The 18,195-nt window shown below is 45.0% G+C and overlaps 2 protein-coding genes across 2 annotated transcripts; both read right to left on the bottom strand.

The window, feature by feature from the left end:
- Positions 1 to 3,501: 3,501 nt before the first annotated feature.
- Positions 3,502 to 7,299, bottom strand: LOC136542061 (serine carboxypeptidase 1-like). The gene is made up of 8 exons (XM_066534336.1): positions 6,921 to 7,299; positions 6,648 to 6,755; positions 6,255 to 6,529; positions 5,909 to 6,154; positions 5,731 to 5,837; positions 5,546 to 5,632; positions 5,331 to 5,436; positions 3,502 to 3,819 (listed from the first exon to the last, which is right to left on the bottom strand). Exons 1-8 carry the CDS (start codon positions 7,297 to 7,299, stop codon positions 3,664 to 3,666), a joined length of 1,464 nt encoding a protein of 487 aa, XP_066390433.1. The 3' UTR covers positions 3,502 to 3,663.
- Positions 7,300 to 7,886: 587 nt separating this feature from the next.
- On the bottom strand, positions 7,887 to 11,512 carry LOC136542065 (probable RNA 3'-terminal phosphate cyclase-like protein). The gene is given in 7 exon segments (XM_066534339.1): positions 7,887 to 8,350; positions 8,682 to 8,892; positions 9,012 to 9,187; positions 9,266 to 9,447; positions 10,900 to 11,049; positions 11,156 to 11,317; positions 11,320 to 11,512. Coding segments are annotated over 7 exon segments (1,116 nt in total). The 5' UTR covers positions 11,345 to 11,512; the 3' UTR covers positions 7,887 to 8,140.
- Between the last annotated feature and the right edge of the window lie 6,683 nt (positions 11,513 to 18,195).

The following is an 18,195-nucleotide window of genomic DNA, read 5'->3' as shown; positions in this document are numbered from 1 at the left end:
ACCAAGGACCGTACCCTACACACCTGCAGGATGGTACTGTCAGGTCATGTTAGAAGGGTACTTTATATCCTTCCAGATATGTCAAAACACCAACAGTGTTGTGGGCGCCGACATTTATCCTACATGATGGTAGGCGCCGACATTTGCCATACTAGAAGAAGACAGTGGAACCAAACACATGCATCTAGCCATCAACAGTGTTGTGGGCGTCGACAAACTGCCTTGTACTCGACAGCGTGGGCAACAAGACTAGGTAGCACACACACTTTCTTTCTCACACTCTCTCTCTCTCCCACACACTCTCTCTCTCTCTCTTGTAAAGTTGTCCCCTTCATCTATAAAAGGGGATGTGCTCTCTTCAAAAGGATGATCGATTCATTCATGATTCTAGCGATTCACATAGACAACAGACGATTCTCTTTGCCTGGCTCTAGAACTCTAAAGCCAGACAGAGCGTATGTTGGAGCTCCCGTCACTCTTGGCCCTTCGGTCCAGAGTCCGACCAGACCTCTGATACCCCCCATCTTACTCTCTCTTGTTTGTAACCCCACAGCAAACTTCAAGCACCTAGGCTCAGGAATAAAGTCACCGACTGACTCAGACTGGACGTAGGGCACGTTGCCTTAACCAGTATAAACCCTATGTCATTGATTGCTAGGCCACATCTGATCACAATGTACGGCAAAACGACAAATATTTACTAGTTGGTCACTTTTCACACCGACACTTACATAAATCAAACTTCTCTAATCAAATGTTGCAAACACCATGAAGCAATGGCAGGAAGTTAGTTTGGAACGGGAGCATCGTCCTGTTTGGATCCATGGTATTAACAACTAGTTGGCTAATCTTTAGTCCCTAAAGATCTAAACATGTGGGCCAACGGATTTGCTAATACTTAGCCAAGCCTCCATGCCAAAGAAATTCTCATCGACAATGCATTTTGTATGCAGGGAATTAGATGGGTAGCACATGAGATATATATTTATACTAGTTCGGGTACGAGGTATCCTATGAACAGTGAATAATCGATCTCTTATCACGTATGCTCGGGAATTACAGGGGCACTGATACGTTTGTCTAGCTATGCAAGCCTAACTAGATTCTATGAGATGTTGACTATTAAGTCAGTTACATGGAAATCTATTGGATCCTGGTCGTAGAATTAGTGACTTAGTCTTTGTGTGCCTAGAGATTATAATCAACTAGAATTGTTTGGATAGGTGGCTTGCAACACAAAGTAGCGCTAGAGCAAAATTGCATTTTGCCATTTGTTGTACTAATGAATTCTATCTAGTGATTTTGTTGATTTTTTATAGACTTTTCACCCCCTCTAGCCATTTAGGACCTTACACCTGGCTAGTTTTTGAGTCTAGATTGAGTTTACTTGATCTAAACTAGCCCAATATCATGGGAAACTTGTAGGTTTCGTTTGAGAAAGGTGTCCTACTAGGATAAAACCACCCCTCTATATATTAGAATATTATTGACGATTGAGGTAATCTAACTACACAATCGACAAAATTAATCTACTACCTCTCTTTTACCCTTTTCCCATCTATTACCTCTCCTCATTCTTCATCTCTGCTACATGGTCGGTGGATCAACAATGATGAAGCTCTAGAGCGATCAAGCCAGCTAGGGCACCCCATAGCCACCACACACACACCCCAATAGGGTCCCCCTGGGCAAGTGGGGTTTTGGGTTTCAAGAGACTTCATTGGCGTGTCTTGTGTATCATGCTCCTGACGAGGTTCCTCTGGTGACTTGTCTTGTGTATCACGCTCATTGTTGGAGGCACCAGATAAAGTATTCATCTGTGAGCACACTATAGGCGTCAACCAACTTGAGGGTTGGCTTGTCTAATCTTTGGCCTGCCTATACCAAGCGATCTAGCTCCTTACTAGTGTGGTGACCTAATTCGAGTCAACACACTTTTGGATGACTCCGCTAGGGAACGTTGGTTCGGCTGTACCCCACGGTCTGGCCAATCTTTCTAACCAAGCCAATTGGTTTAGCTCTATCCCATGTCTGCACCTAGACTTGTGGTAAAGGCAAGTAGTGATGGGTATCAACTAACTCCTATCACTATGTAGCTCCCTTTAGTCGCCATCTCGATCCTACAAAGGCAACAGACTCAAAAGTGATGAGTTAATTGTCAATCACTTGTTAGTGCAGTGGTGATGGGCATCAACTATCTCCTGTCACTATGCAGCTTTACCTATGGCATGGTGAGGCTTATAAGTTATAGCCTATCACTAATGACTAAAATGTGATGCTCCTATTTGGGGTTCGAAATGCATTTTTCATGTCTGTATCAATCAAATCTTAGTTGTAGGGAGTTATTTTATGTTAGATTGGATCTAGATTTACCCGATCTACATCAAGATGCTAAAGATCTAGGGTTTGTTTGGTTTGCTATCAAAGGTCACCATGCCACGGCATACCTCCCGCACCACACCTTTCGTCATGCATTTCGTTTAGCGCATCGCGACACAACCTACCATTCGCTAGTTCATTTTTGTTTCCACCAACTTTCTAAGGTGTGGCAGATGAATCGTCTGTCACACCTTTGACATAGACCATACATGCTTCTAGTTAATTTTCTATTTCCCCTATATCTCATTGGTGATGACCATGGCCTACACATATCTATTACGTGGTGTGTAGATTTTCGGACTTGCAGTGATGTTGGAATTAGTAGTGGGTTCACGTCTACACTCAAGGATGCCTATGGATTAGAGATTCGCCAAGCTTTGTTGCTACGAATAGAACATCGATGTTTTTGTTTGATTTTAGCGCCAAGGGCTTGTATCCAAACCATTGTAATAATCTTATTTATGTAGTTTGATGTTGTATGGTAATGTAATCAGTTGAAAATAGATGCCCGTAATATCCTAGGACTATCAAAGAGGGGTAAAAGAGTCAGAATTTTGGTTTTAAAATTCTAGTTTGTTTTAGTTTGAAAGTGAACTATGAATGAAAATCAATTTCTATAAGTGGATTGTTTTGTCTCTTAAAGTAGTCCATTTCCACAAGTCTTGGGTACGGTCACATCGGGTGGCTAGGGGGGTGTTTGATGTGTGAAATGAGGTAGTCCATTATCATTTCACTCTTTTTTTTGTTTGTTTTGAGGAATAAGTTGATTTATATAACCTCGTTCCTAATAAAGATAATAATTAGTACTAGTACGGGAAATAAAGTCATTTCATTAAATTTAAGAGATAGACTCATGATGCATTATTTCATCTAGAATGGATTGATTCACACAACCAAACACTCCAGAAACAACTCTAGAAAGACGTCACCAATAACCCAACGAAATATAGTGTTGAAACCTAAAGAATGCAACCATACTCATGGTCATTACATTGGAAAACAGAAGGTTGCCCAGCTTTAAAGAAAAATAGGATAACGGAGTGCACTGTCTCACATGCATAGGAAACAATCTTTGTGCATAGTACTCTTGTCACTTCACACAGACCGAAAATCCATGTCCACTAAGGGAAAACATGAAGCTTTAATTATAACAACCACATACCATATAATATAAAACCAACATCAATCAAAGTTATACTAAATGAAAAGTACCAACATTGTCTCATAGAAAAGTTTTGCTCCTGTTTATTGAGTTTGCCATTGAGCATATAACCCTTGAAGGAATTACTGCTCCATTACGTACGGTGGGAGCACCCCTTTTAAAAAGGAGTCCAATAATACTAATGCTCTCTCGGGTTGAGAGGACGGAACCATATGACCAGCTCCTCTGACAGAGGCAAATATGAATCCTCCCTTGTATTGTTGAACATATCCTCCAACCTGCAAGCATAATCATCAAAATTCACGAGCCAAGCTTATTATAAACTTGTATATATATATATGTAAGGCTTTATTCTAAAGATGAGATTTCCATAGGAAATAAATCTATATCTTACTAGCCCATCAACCCAAGCTCCCGCATGGGCTAGAACCATAGAAGACATATTTATTAGATGTTTATGTTTAATACCTACAACTAATAAAATTTACTTATATTAATGTTTTTTCTTTCGTCATTTTTGGATGCAATACATATATAGAAACTCAGTGATTTCTATTCATTTGTTTAACTTATTATATATATGGCTTTTCATCCATATATACATACCTTCCCCCTCTGCATGGCAGCTTCATGTACCTTTAATATGCATTTATTTAAAACCCTAGCTTAAGTTATGGTGGATCCTGTTGCAGCCCATGTCTCATGGCACCACCATTAATCTAGATTTTGATTTGAAAATTTTGAATTTATTAGTTGCTATAATATTTTATCCTCAATTTAAGTTGAAACTTTATGTTTACTGTATCTTTTATCAACTCTCGTTTTGTATTTTATTAAAAATAAAAAATTAGATTGTAGATTGCACTATGAAGTACTACGGTGGTATGCCCATTTAAACCTGCATGAAGTGCTCAAGATCGGTTTGAGGTATATTTTGGTTTTTTTTTCAAATGATAGAAATGCGTAATTTAGATACAAACTAAAGGTGTTACTTTATATTATTTTTGTTATGGAAGATGTGGGTGATTTAGATGTAAATTTAGGGGTTACTTTGAATTTTCTTTGTTAATGATAGATGTAGATAATTTAGATACAAAATTAAGGATTTATTTTAAATTATCAGAAGTGGGCCATTTTGATGCAAATTCCGGGGGTTATATGATAGATGTGGGTAATTTAGATATAAAGTCGTTACTTTATGAATTTATCATAATGGTATAAGTGGGTAATTTTTTAGAAAACATAATACATCCAATGTCTTAGTGGTGGTGATAATTAGAACCTACCAAATTAAAAGCCATGTTTTTTTATTTAATAATTTTTAGTATTTATTATTTTTCCTAGCACACCTCGGAAAACTTAACATGGAGACCTTTTTGAGCTTCAAATAGTAACACACTCTGTTCTAAGTTGCAGTTTACTTTCACGTTATTATAAGTCAATCTCCTCTAATTTTAACCAAGTTTTTATAGAAAAAAAATCTACAACGTCAAATTAGTTTCATTAAATTTTCTATGAAATATGCCTTGATAGTTGTTTGAACTTATAAATGGTACTCTCTCCATTTCAAATTATAAATCATTTGTCCTTTCTACATACAGGTGCATAGAAAAATAAAAGGCAAAATGACTTACAATTTGGAAAAAATAAAGTGAGTAACATTTTTTTTTCTAAAAGCTTAGTAAAATTAAGTTAAACTAAATTATAATTATTTGGAACATAAGAAATACAAACTATTTGCAGCAATAGAGGATGGTATAAATATTACTTTGGCATGCATAGAACTTACCTCCTTGTTTACTGTCCACGGACGCCATGGAGTTGTGATGCGAAGGTTAAGATCATGGATAGAATACCTCGTTGCGGGAAGTGGGCATACGGAATCAAAATCGCCACTGAAATTTTTTCATAATGGCATTATTTTCATTTGTACAATACATATTACTACTATATGTGCTTTGGATAGTTTAATTTGTCAACACTAAAAAATCGCCACTAAATTACCTAAAAATCCAGACAGGTAACTTCTTCTCAACTAGCCATGAGATTGTTGGCACCATGGAAATCGGTGCATCTGTCCAGTTCAAGTTTCTGCAAAAACCACACGAAGTTGGAGGTGAATACTTTGTAATTACTCCTAGCTCACTAATATTATAACGGTGGTGATGGGCCCAATTAAAAGATCTTACGTGCATGCGGACCAATTTGTCATTCTAGCGTGGAAGGCCTTCTGCACTGCTGGGTCATTGAGGTAGGAATAGGTGTAATAATCGCTGCATGGATCATATCCAGGTAACTGCGATATGTGGAAAATGTTATATATAGAACCAAATATATGAAGTGAAACATTGTGAATCGTTGCCTTACGTAGCCACTGGGGTAGTATGCTCCGTTGGCCGCGTCAACACAGATTGGAGCATAGATGTTGTAAGGATCAATTTGTCCAGGATCGACCGCATCCACAGCGCCATTGCATAGCACACCATCTGAATTGTCAAAATTGCAGTGCCTGGTTATGTTGTCAAATACCTCGTCTGACATCAACCCATGGCTCCAGTAGTAGTCAACTGCACCCTTGAAGTTCATATTCTGATCCAGAAGTGGATTTCCAACCTTGAAGGAAAAGGATATATATAACCATTATGGACAATTTTGTTATTTTGCAAAGCTAGATATATAACCTGCTGCAAAGAAAAAAAAATCGATTTGGTACCAAGATGCCCCGTAGGTTTATTGCCGTCTTGCTGTTGTAGGAATTCTGGATTAGGATTGTGGCAGCAAGTTCAGGCACGTAATGTCCGGCGTAGCTCTCCCCGGAGATGTAGAATGGACGGCTTTTGTATTCGGGGAAGCGTTCCAGCCAATTAACCAAAAACAAATACGCGTCATTAGCTGTCCTTTGGTCTCCACTGCGGTCGTAGTCCGAGGATGTGTTGGAGTAAGAGTATCCGACACCCGCCGGCGATTCCAAGAAGATCACATTAGCCACTACATATACACCGTTTTTTTAATTATTAATCCCGTTAGATCGAGTTTTCCCATCAAAAAATATACATATTGTCGATGAGTTTCCAGCTTAAGCTAAAGAAAGGCAGTTACAAGTTACCATTGTTCCAAGCTTTCTTGTTTCTACTCAGCGTTTTGTTGTCGCTATTTACACGGAACGGGCCGAGTTCTTGCATTGCTCCGTTGCCAAGAGACGAGCATCCTGGCCCTGCAGTGGACGGTTATTACCAGGTTAATTACCCATGCATACTGATGCATTAACATGCAGAAACACACGCATACTGACATTAATGAACTCCAGAACTAGTATATTGTTAGGTTCAAACTCATTGCGTGCAACTGCTCTACCACAATTCAGATAAGATATATGTACCTCCGTTAAGCCACAGGAGGAGCGGCTTTGTCGAGGCATCCTGCGGCGCCTCCACGAAGTAGTAGAAGAGTGCCCGGCCCTTCTCCTTGTCGACGGTCACATACCCGCTGTACTGGTCGAAGTCGACGTCGTCTGGTTGCCCCGGCAGCGCAGTGATCTTGTCAGCTGCCTTCAGGGCGCTCTGTTCGCTGTCGGAGAACCTTGTGCTGACCCTGTGGCCTATGTTACTCACCTTAAACGTGCCCTTGTCGCTACGACTGTCCCTCCTAGACCTGATGAATTTTCGCAGTTGATCCTCTTGGGACGCATCTGCGTGCAATGCAGCAGCGCAGATGATGAGCAAAGCGTAAAAGAGAGAAGAAGCATTGTTGCTCCTCATCTTCACGGTGGTGAAATGTATGTCTGTGCGAGATTTACAATTCGCTTGCTATGGCCTATTGGTTTATATAAGCCCCAGAAGTAGGACTGAGAAGTGTTTTTTGAAAGAGCAGTTTTGGATTCTTCAATGGCTATTTCTCGAGTGCAAACGAACACCGAAACGCTTCGTGCAGCTAGCTGTACGCCTTGTACATTCTGCCGTTCTATGATCATTGTTTCCTCAGGCATATCTCCGATCCGCCATGGTTTCTTTTGCGGAGATGGCAATGGTTCCCATGAGAAAGGACATGTTGCCGGCTACTTTTTTGCCCCCCCTTTTGATCGGTTGTTGCCGGCTGCTGAGAGCGGGCATGTGGGTCGATTAATAAGATCAAGCGAGGCCGTTAGGAACGATGATTTGGGAGGTAACCGATGGCAATTTGCATATGCTGTGTAACCCTTGTCGCAATATAACCTTGGCTAGATGTAGGACTAATGGTAACAGATCCATTTGAAAATCGTACGAGCATATGTCATACATGCAACGTATATACATGGCCAATATATGAACAGTTTGTTTTCTTTCGAACGTATCTGCATAGAATGTCAGACTGGGAATCAATACTTTTTGTTTCAAAAGGAGTGTACATATTCAGAGACTGTTGACAGAGTAATTTAAAATAGTGAAGCCGGCATAGATGCCTTCAAATTTAGGTTTTCGGTCTATAATATGCGCGACCTCTAACAGAATTTCATCAGGAGCAGCTAAGGGGAACTCCACTGCTGTTTGCAGTTACAAACAGGGTCTCATAGTAGTCTCTTGATGTATCATGAATCCTTGATCAGATTAATGGTCCTGTTGCTTATGAAACCTTCCGAGCAAGATTCTTCACTCCCGCACCAACACATTTTAATGTAACGGTGTTCGAATTGGGATCAGGCTTGATGATGAACTTGACGTCAAGAAAATCTCTGATGTTTTGAAGTGTGTCTATACCATATGGAGTCAACTGTCCCACACGAACCTTTGATACATCAGGTGGGCATAAAGCACACAGGATAAATAGGAGGCTCTGCAAGCATTTAAGAGAAACTCAATAAACAAAAACGTTTGTAACTTATGCATGGAATATTACCAGGATAGACAACAATTAATTTAAGATGGGCAAACATAAATGTACAGCACTGTCAGTCCAAGAGAGGACATCAATTTGTAAGAGAAGTATATTGTTGAAAAAACATTTTCATATCTATTAATCCACAGGCCATGTAAAACTTGCAGCTAGACACAAACTGGCCCAAAAAACAAAATGCTTCACTGCCCTGTCTAAGCTTCGCTGAGCCCATAACAAGATATAGGGCCATCATCAAGCATAACATCAGACACAACTCAGAAAGACAGACCTGATGTGTAGAGTCAACAACACCTCCTTGAGCCACCTCTTCTAGTAGCATTGATGCAGCTTGAACACCAAGATCCTCCGGAGAAGTCAGCTCAGGCTTCTCAGATTCTTCATGTATTTCATCAACACTAGGATAACTCACAGTGACATCTACAGAGAGCAGGCATCCCGTAGTGGTCTCAGCAACTAATGATACACCATAGCCTGGTGACCTGCGACATATCAAAGAAAAGTTGAAAAGATCTGACAAATTTCTGAGTGACAACTCACAAGAGACAACAGGAAAGAATGCAGTTATCAAAATTCAATAGGATTGGAAAAGGAAAACTACCTCCCACCAGCAGAACCAGATCTATGATCCGTGTCTATATGAACATCAGGAATGAAGCGATTGAAGATTCCACGTGCAGCATATATAATGCGGCTTTGTAACTCTGGTGATACTCTAGTGGAGAACGAAACACCGCTTATCCTCTTCACCATACCTTCATCTACCCAGTTTGGTGCCTGTGAAAGTACTTAGCATCAGATGTCAATGCCAGCAGAGTTGACATATAATCAACAGGAAATCAAAATGAAACGCACCGTCAATGTGCTATTTATATTGCAAACCCGGAGAAACACCTCACCACCACCAAGAGGAGGAGATCCACGGCTATCAATATTTAGAGCGAAACCCTCCAGAGGAACACCAAAGTGCTTGAGCATATGCAAGGTTGTTGTCTTGAAAGTATCCACAGAAGGGTCCTTTGTATCATTAGTGATTCCTAAAAGCAGGACACCAGTTTCAGACTTTGAAACAATACATGACACAGCCATCCTTGAGAAGAAGATAATTAGAGATGTGACTTGTGAGGGTTTTTTTTAGTTATTGACTACATTAAGCAGGTCACCTAAAAGTGCCAACAGCTCCACGACCTTCTTCGGGAAAATGCAGGACATACGACCTTGCCTAAAAGTCTCAGAGTTATGGATTACAAACACAAAAATCTGGAATGCTAACTGAATTGAGCAGGTACCCATTTGTATCTTATGCTGGCAGCCATCAACATCAGGGATGTGCACCTCCAAAGAAGCATATACGCAGTTGGCAAGACGCAAGAGAAACTCAATACCCAGCGACAACACAAGGCTGCCAAGGCTGCCAAGCTTACAACAGCCCATCCTAAAACTGTTAAAATGTGAATGGACCTTTTCTTCAGCCACGTTTCAAAACATTTGCACGGAAGCTACAAATAAGCCTTAGCAGCAGGGGAACAAGTAGGCAACTACTCCAAACACATAGACAAGCATTGTACCAGGTGTGGCATAGTAGAAAATGAAGATAATCTATTTTTCACTTGTTCTTTTTCTAGGGTCGTTTGGTTTTCAGCTACACCACCGATCCTAGCCGATGAACCCAATGGAGGACAGGTAATACAAGCACAAATTGTGGCACTACTCAGCAGACGAGGGCAGGACTACGGAGTCTAGGACTCTTCATCCATGATAATGGGATCTCAATCCCAGGAGGCATCTTCATCCAGGCCCAAAAGCAAGAAGTACAGGGACCTCTTCATGCAGAATCACAGGGTGTACACTCGCATCCATAGTGGTGAATGCACTCAACTTCGGCCAGGTGAATCATATTACAGACATCCAACTTCACGAGAAGATAACATTATTGAGCAGCTAGCTGTCTGGAGAGGTCGACCTCTATTAGCGGGTTCTCCAGCAACAACAAAGAAAGACCCTTTGTATAATGGAAATTAGGCTGACCAAGAAACAAAGTAGCTGACAACCTAGACCCTTTGTGTGCAAGAAAATAGGCCAAGAAACAATCAAAGTAGCTCACAACGTAGCCAAGGAGGCATTGGAGGCACACTTCTCATTCAACTTTGCTTTCATGTAACCATGTAGGCCACTCTATGCATTGTCCTAACAACAGGTGTTGCAAAATGTACACTAGGGTGATTTCCACCTCATTTCTCTGACTTGCTTTTAATGAATAAAGGTGGTGCCAAAAGAATTATCGTGAGGGTATCAACCAGCAACCTGACACTTAAAGCACTAGCACAATTCAACTACTTTAACGAAATTCAAACCAAACAATTTCTATTGAAATCAGGTACAGCCGCAAAGAAATTCATCCAGGAAGAAAATTTCCACACACCAAATTCTTTGGAGCAATCCATTTGGCCTGACACTTAAAGCACAACATAAACAGATGAGGACCTTACCTTTGAGCCGAATCGATATAGGAGCCCTCGCAAATAGACCAAGCAGTATGAGCGGCTCAAGGAAGTAGCCAATGCCCCGGCGCACCCCGCAGTCGTGCTCAAGGCACTTTCCCCCTATAATCACCCCCGGCCGGTACTTCAGCTTCGTTCCTGCAAGCACATACAAGCAACACCCCCCATAAGCACCAGCACCCCCAGAACCAAACACAAAGGCAGGACGCACAATACAATCAAGCTCACGGGGGCAAGTCCATGCCTGTATCGTTGAGCTCGATGGTGTGGTGGTCGGAGATCTTGTCGAGGAGGCGGAGGAGGGACACCTCGTGAGGGCGGAGCCCCGGGGCCGTGTCCCCGGAGCGGATGTCCACGATGGTGACGACGGTGGAGGTGAGCATCGCCAGCACCAGCCGCTGCCGGAGAGACGCCGGCTCTTGTCTCGCCCCATCTCTGGGGACGGTCGCGCGGCCGGCGCGGAGGCGGAGGCGGGGAGGGGTTAGGGATTTGGCGCGCGGCGGCGAGGCTGGTCCCGGCGGGTGGCCGCAGCTTGGGGGAATTTGATTGGGAGCAGTGGAGGAGACTGACGTGTGGGGTCGGATATAGAATTAGCAGGCCTACACTGAAGTCTCCTGGGCGTCAAGTAATGGCCCATGTAGTGAGGGAGGTGGTGAAGTGTCGCCACATGATTAATTTATTATCTGCTCAAAAACACATGATTAATTATTAATTTACATTATATTTGGTTTCATATGTTTATTTGAGTGCCTTTTATATCCCTGTCATGACTGTATTAAAATTAGTTTAAAAGATTGCCTAAGAGATTGGAATGTGTCAAGCGGGGAATTTAGTATGTTGTGTACTTTCGTAACTTCAGTTGCCAACTGCAATTGCTACTTCTATCATGTAGGTTTTTTTTTTCAAGATGAACATTAGCTGCATTTGGTACTTACGTAGAAAGTATAACTTTGATTTTTGAACTAAGTGAGTTTAGAATTGCTAAGTCATGTTCGCCGTTTATCTTCAATAGTCTATCAACCTGTGCGATCATATCGCACATGCCAGAATATTAGAAGATATAAGCATTAGTTATTGTTTAATATCTCTAACTAATAAAAATACTTATATGAAATTACACATTTTTCTCCTTGTTTATTTTCTAACACAATATGCATAGTATATAATGTAGTCTTCATCTAATTAAGATAAAGTTACCAATTATTGATCTATATGTTTTTTCATCCACATCCATAGTTTTTCCCTTTGCATGGCGCTTCCGTGTATCTTAAATAAGCATTTAGTTGAACCTCAACTTAAAATATAGTGGATCTTGTGTACCCATGTATTATGACATCATGAATCAAAAGTTTGATTTTCAAATTTTAATCTTATTATCTACTATAAAATTTTTATTATTCTAGAGTTAAGTTGAAACTCTTGTGTTTATTGTACAATTTATTAACCCTCTTTTCTATTTTTTACAAAAAGAAGGTTTTTAGGTCGTAGACCACGTTTATAGAGCAACTCCAATAGTTTTTAAAACCTACTTCCAAATCCTGATTTTAGGCAAGATTGAGAAAACTACTCTCCAAAAACTCTCAATCTATCCGCACTTGGAAAAACCAATCCAGAATTGCGCGCAAATACATGAGCGCATATCGATCAACCAATCCAGGTGGTGGGGATGGTTTGTAGCTCCTGCGCTGGCAAGTGAGCTTGTCGAGCATAGAACTGACATCCTTCACACCTACGAACAACCTCCTCTGCATCTCGGTGTGCAGCAGGCCAGTAGAAACCTTGGTAGAAGGCTTTCCTGACCAATGACCTCGGGGCCGCATGATGTCCGCAGATTCCAACGTAGACTTTGAGGAGGAGTTGTTTCTCCTGTTCGGCCGGGATGCACTTCATGAGTACTCCCGACGGACTTCGTTTGTAAAGTTCATCACCGATGGCGACGAATGTCTTGGCGCATCGAGTGACTTGTCGTACTTCAGTCTTTTCTGGTGGGAGGACTTCTTTGAGGATGTAGGCGAGCAGTGGCGCTCTCTAGTCAATCGGGTCGAGCGTCATCACGGCAGTGTCGTCTGTCGATGTTGCGATAGGAATGTTAGGGCTGAGCCCTCGAGCACTTGGTCGGGGTTGAATCGTGTCAGAGCACTGGAGTCCCCGAGCACTTGGTCGAGGTTGAGTCGCAATGAAGTCGGATCCTCTAGAACGTGGGCAGATGGCTCGTGGAGGTCATTGATGAAGACCCCATCTAGAGATGGATCCTGTCTGGCAACCAATTTCACGAGGAAGTTAGTGGCATCACTGTCCTTTTGGGGGACATAATGCAGCTCGATCCCTTGAAACTTGCCCTCAAGCTTATGCACCTCTTGGCAGTACACCACCATGAGAGGGCTCTTGTAGGAGGATTCCTTCATGACTTGGTCGACGACCAGCTCCGAGTCGTCGCGGACATATAGCCACGTTGCGCCGAGCTCGATGGCGATGCGCAGCCCATTGATGAGGGCCTCATACTCTATGACATTGTTCGAGGCTAAAAAATGAAGAAGGATTGCATAGCAGAGCCTGCTCCCATCCACGGAGATCAGAACCACTCTAGCCCCTGAGTCGGGCGCCATGACTGGCCCGTCGAAGTACATTGTCCAATACTCGTGGGTGATGTCCGGGTTGGGAGCTAGACTTCTGTCCATTCAGCGATGAAGTCGGCAAGAGCCTAAGACTCAATAGCAGTGTAGGGGACATACCTGATGTCATGGCCCATGAGCTCGAGTGCCCATTTGGAGATTTGTCACATGGCGTCGCGGTTGTGGACGGTGTCTCCCAGCGGGTACGAGTGTGACGATGATGACCACTTGATCGGTGAAGTAGTGTAGAAGCTTTCAGGTCACCATCAACACAGCCTATAGAAGCTTCTGGACCTAGGGGTAGTGAACCTTGGCATCAGCAAGTACCACACCGATGAAGTACACTGGTCATTGGACCTTTAGGGGGTATTCGGGCTCCTCCCTCTTGACAACAAGGGCGGCGCTTACCACGTGGTTGCTTGTCGTGATGTAGAGGAGGAGAGGTTCTCCCCGTTCGGGAGCGACGAGGATTGGGGCCAACATCAGCGATGCTTTGAGGCTTTCCAAAGCCTATTGTACCTCCTTTGTCTAGACGAATGCGTCCATCTTCTTGAGAAGTTTGTAGAAATGCATCCCTCATTCACCTAGTCAGGAGATGAACTGGCTCAAGGCGGTCAAGCAGTCGGTGAGCCTCTACGCGCCCTTGATGTTGTGTATAGGCCCATGTTGGAGACAGATGTGATTTTTTCAGGTTTGGCTACGATGCCATGCTCGGACATGATGTATCCGAGCAGCTTCCCCTTTGGAACCCCAAAAACACATTTTTGGGATTCAATTTGACCCTGAACCTTCGGAGGTTTGCGAATGTGGCGGCCAAGTTTGCGATCAGGTCTCCAGCTTGAGCTATTTTCACCACTATGTCATCTACATAGACGGCGATTGTTAGTTTTGGCTGCTCGACTTGGTTAGGTTGGTCGGGTGGGTCAATTTGATCGGTGAAGCATCGCTACATGCATCGTTGGTAGGTGGCGCCCACGTTCTTCAGATCGAAAGGCATGGTTACGTAACAGTACGAACCATACATGGTGATGAATGAGGTTGCGACCTGGTCAGACTCTTTCATCATGATCTGGTGGTAGCCTGAGTAGGCATCCAGAAAGAAGAGGATTTCGTATCCTGAGGTGGAGTTGACTATCTGATCTATGCATGGCAAAGGAAAATGGTCCTTTAGACATGCCTTGTTGAGGCCAATATAATCAACACACATTTTCTATTTCTCATTCTTCTTTTTCACAAGAATAGGGTTGGCTAGCCAGTCGGAGTGGTATACCTCTTTGATGAATCTGCTGCCAGAAGTTTGGCGATCTCTTCGCTATGGCCTTGCGCCTCGGTCATCAAAGCGACGTAGGCATTGCTTGGTGGGCTTTAATCCTAGGATGATGCATAGTGCGTGCTCGATGACCTCCCTCGGTATGCCCGATATGTTAATAGGCTTCCATGCGAAGACATCTCGATTTGCACGTAAGAAGTCATTGAGCTCGCTTTCCTATTTGGCCAGGAGCTTGGTCCCAATCTGTACCGTCTTGGTTGGGTCAGTGGGGTTGATCTCCACCACCTTGGTTTCCTTAGTTAGATGGAAGGCACTCGAGGAGGTTGGCCCGTTGTAGTCAGGGACTGCTAGAGTCACCAAATTTTCGAGCTCTAGGAGCTCGGTGGAGTTGATGATGGCAGTGGCGAGCTCGTAATGCTCGAGGTCGCACGTTGAGGCATGCAAGAAGGTGCTACCCACGGTGATGACGCCGTTCGGTCCCGACATCTTTAGCTTGAGGTAGGTATAGTTGGGAATTGCCATGAACTTAGCATAGCATGGCCACCCAAAGATGGCATGGTAGGACCTCGGAAAGTCTACCACCTTGAAGGTCAGGGCCTCCGAGTGGAAGTTAGCTCGGTCGCCAAACATGATGGGTAGGTCGATCTACCTGAGTGGGTAAGCTTACGTCCCTAGGATCACACCATGGAAGGGAGAGCTCATGGGATAGAGCTCCGACTGGGGGATGTGCATGGTGTTGAGGGTGCCAATGTACAAAATGTTGAGGACGCTGCCTCCATCTATCAGCACCTTGGTGAGGTGCTTCTTACAGATGATGGGGTCGACTTCAAGCGGGTAGTGACCCGGTCGGGCGACGTGGGAAGGATGGTCTCTCTGATCAAAAGTGATCAGGGAGTCTGACCAACTAAGGAAAGAGGGGATGACCGACTCGGCGGCGCATGCCTCTCGGTAGTGTACCTTGTGCTAGCGCTTGGAGTGGACAGCGTTGGATCCCCCAAAGATCATGAGGCATTCCTTAGGGTCAGGAAAGCTATCTCCATCCTTACCTGCCGCACCTCCCTTCTTGGCCACGTCCTCCTTGCCTTTCCCTTCCTTTGGCTTGTTAGCTTACTGTAGGAAGCGCTTAAGAAGCTCGTAGTCCTTGTAGAGGTGCTTGACAAGGTAGCCGTGGTTGGTGCACGGATTCTCTATGAGCTTGTCGAAGTGGTCAGGCTGGCTGTGCTAGGGCTATTTTCCTGCGCAATCGGCAGCGGCGACCAAAGTTGGGTTGGTCGATCAGTGCCAATCCTTCTTGTTCTTCTTCCCCTATTGTGTGGAGGGGCCCTCGCCTTGGCCCTCATGCTTGGCCTTGCCCTTGTCTCGACCGCTACTGAAGACCGCCTCGACTACCTCCTCGCCAGAGGCATGGTTTGTGGTAATGTCAAGCAGGTCGTAGGTGGTACGGGGCTTCACATAGCTGAGCTTATGGACTAGGGACTGGCAGGTTGTCCTAGAGAGGAACGCACTGACGACATCCATGTCGACGACATTAGGAAGGGACTTGCACTATTTTGAGAACCTGTGGATGTAATCCCACATGGACTCATTGGGCTCCTGTTGGCAACTCTTGAGGTCCTAGGAATTCCCAAGATAGACATACATCCCCTAAAAGTTCTCGATGAAGACCCTCTTGAGGTCTGCCCAGTCGTGGATGCTGTTGTGCGAAGGAATTCGAGTCATGCCCAAACATGCTCTCCCACGCAGATGGAGAGGTACTGGATGATGAAGTAGTCATCATCCACTCCACCGGCTCGGTAGGCGAGCCAGAATTCCTTGAGCCATACAACGGGGTTCGTCTCCCCAGTGTACTTGGTGATGTTGGTGGGCGGTCAGAAATACTATCGGAACAGCGCTTTCTGGATGCAGCAACCAAAGGCCCGTGGCCCCGGGCCATCAGGGCTGGGGCTCCGGTCGTTCGATTAGCCGCCACACCTAGGGTGCATGTCCTCGTACTCCTCGGTAGTCTAGCCGGGGCCCGCGCCGCCCCTCTTGCTGCCATTAGATGGACGTCATCATTGTACTAAGTGTGGCGCTGATTGTTGATGACGCTGCGACCATCATGGTTCGGCTCAAGCCCCTCGCGCATAGGTGGTCAGTGTGGAGTGGGCGTAGGGTTGGGCTGTGGTGCAGCCATGGCTTCCTGCTCCACGCTTGGCAACTACTACGGTGAGTGGACGTAGCCATTCGACTAGTGTGGCCCCAGTGCCCCCGTTGGGCAAGAGGATGCGAGCCAGTGTCGCGACGCAGAGCTCTCCGCCTACTGAATGGTGGCAGTCTCCACCAGTGCCTAAAGGTTTCGGTGGATCGCCTGCTCCTGGGGTCGGTAAGCTTGGGGAGGCCGCGCAGAAGCATCGTTGTAGCAGAGATGTTCTGGCCAACCCGAGCAAACTGAGGGGGTCGTCCCCTCTATCCAGTATATTACGCTGGACCTGACAGGCACGACCCCGAGCGCTGCTCACCAGGTTATGCGCATATGTCGCAGAGTGATGCGCTAGGTGCACCGGCGCAGGCGGCGGCTAGCTCTGTCGCCTTTGTCGTAACTCCTCGTCGTGCTCCTGCGCACGCTCTAGGGCCTGAGCACGAGGGGCCGGAGGGGTGTGAGCCTGTAGAGACTCCGCTACCTCTAGCAGCTATCCCAAGGCATCTGCCATGGCGCACTCCTAGGACAGAGGGTGGCAAGGTGCCATGACGTCGTCGATGCTGGAGCCATCGCTTTTGACTTCGTCATCGATGAGGTCATGGAAGGAGGCGGGGGCATAGCCCGCCATCTCCACGAACTTGGACGTGAGAGAGGGTGACGTCAGCATCCTTCGAAGGCCCCATGTGCATGCATCCATGGTGGACGCGAAGCCGTAGGAGAATCGATCGCATAGTGGTCGCGGTGGGGAGAATGGGGTCCCTACAGAGACCTGGCAGAAGGTATTAAATAGTGAGTAAAAACAATATGCACATCACTCACTGTGGGGTTTGAGCCCAGCATGGGCTCAAGGCGAAGCGCGGGTGTCTCGACGTTGAGGTCGTCGAGTGGCCCAGGGCAGTTGGAGGATGCTCCTCCTCCAGTGGGGCCGGGACAAGCGCCTCCTCGCGGAGGCGGTGTACGCCGAGCTGGTCGGCAACGAAGTCTAGACTCCCAAAGAGGAAGGTCGGGAGTGGCACGAAGATGAGAGGAACCCACATCCCAGCAAGTGGGAGCGTGGGAAACTACAGCGAGCCGAAGCGAATCGTATCGCTCGAGCTTGCCATCCGATGACCAAAAGCGTGAACGCACGGCGCCTTCCCACGAACGACGCCAACTGTCGGTGCGAAATGTGGCCGACAAGTAAATATTTGTAGTTTTGCCGTGCGCTGTGATCGGATGTGGCC

The sequence above is a fragment of the Miscanthus floridulus genome, chromosome 3, assembly GCF_019320115.1.
Source record: "Miscanthus floridulus cultivar M001 chromosome 3, ASM1932011v1, whole genome shotgun sequence".
In the NCBI taxonomy this organism is placed as follows: domain Eukaryota; kingdom Viridiplantae; phylum Streptophyta; class Magnoliopsida; order Poales; family Poaceae; genus Miscanthus; species Miscanthus floridulus.
The sequence above is the reverse complement of the archived record's forward strand: the minus strand, read 5'-3'. Positions and strand labels throughout refer to the sequence as shown.

What these genes read in the sequence shown, in the direction of transcription:
- LOC136542061 (XM_066534336.1), bottom strand. Translation starts at nt 7,299, where the DNA reads ATGAGGAGCAACAATGCTTCTTCTCTCTTTTACGCTTTGCTCATCATC. An exon ending in CAAGAAAGCTTGGAACAATG is followed by an intron (nt 6,530 to 6,647) that starts GTAACTTGTAAC and finishes GTGTATATGTAG; the next exon opens with TGGCTAATGTGATCTTCTTG. An exon ending in CGTGGACAGTAAACAAGGAG is followed by an intron (nt 3,820 to 5,330) that starts GTAAGTTCTATG and finishes TTATGCTTGCAG; the next exon opens with GTTGGAGGATATGTTCAACA.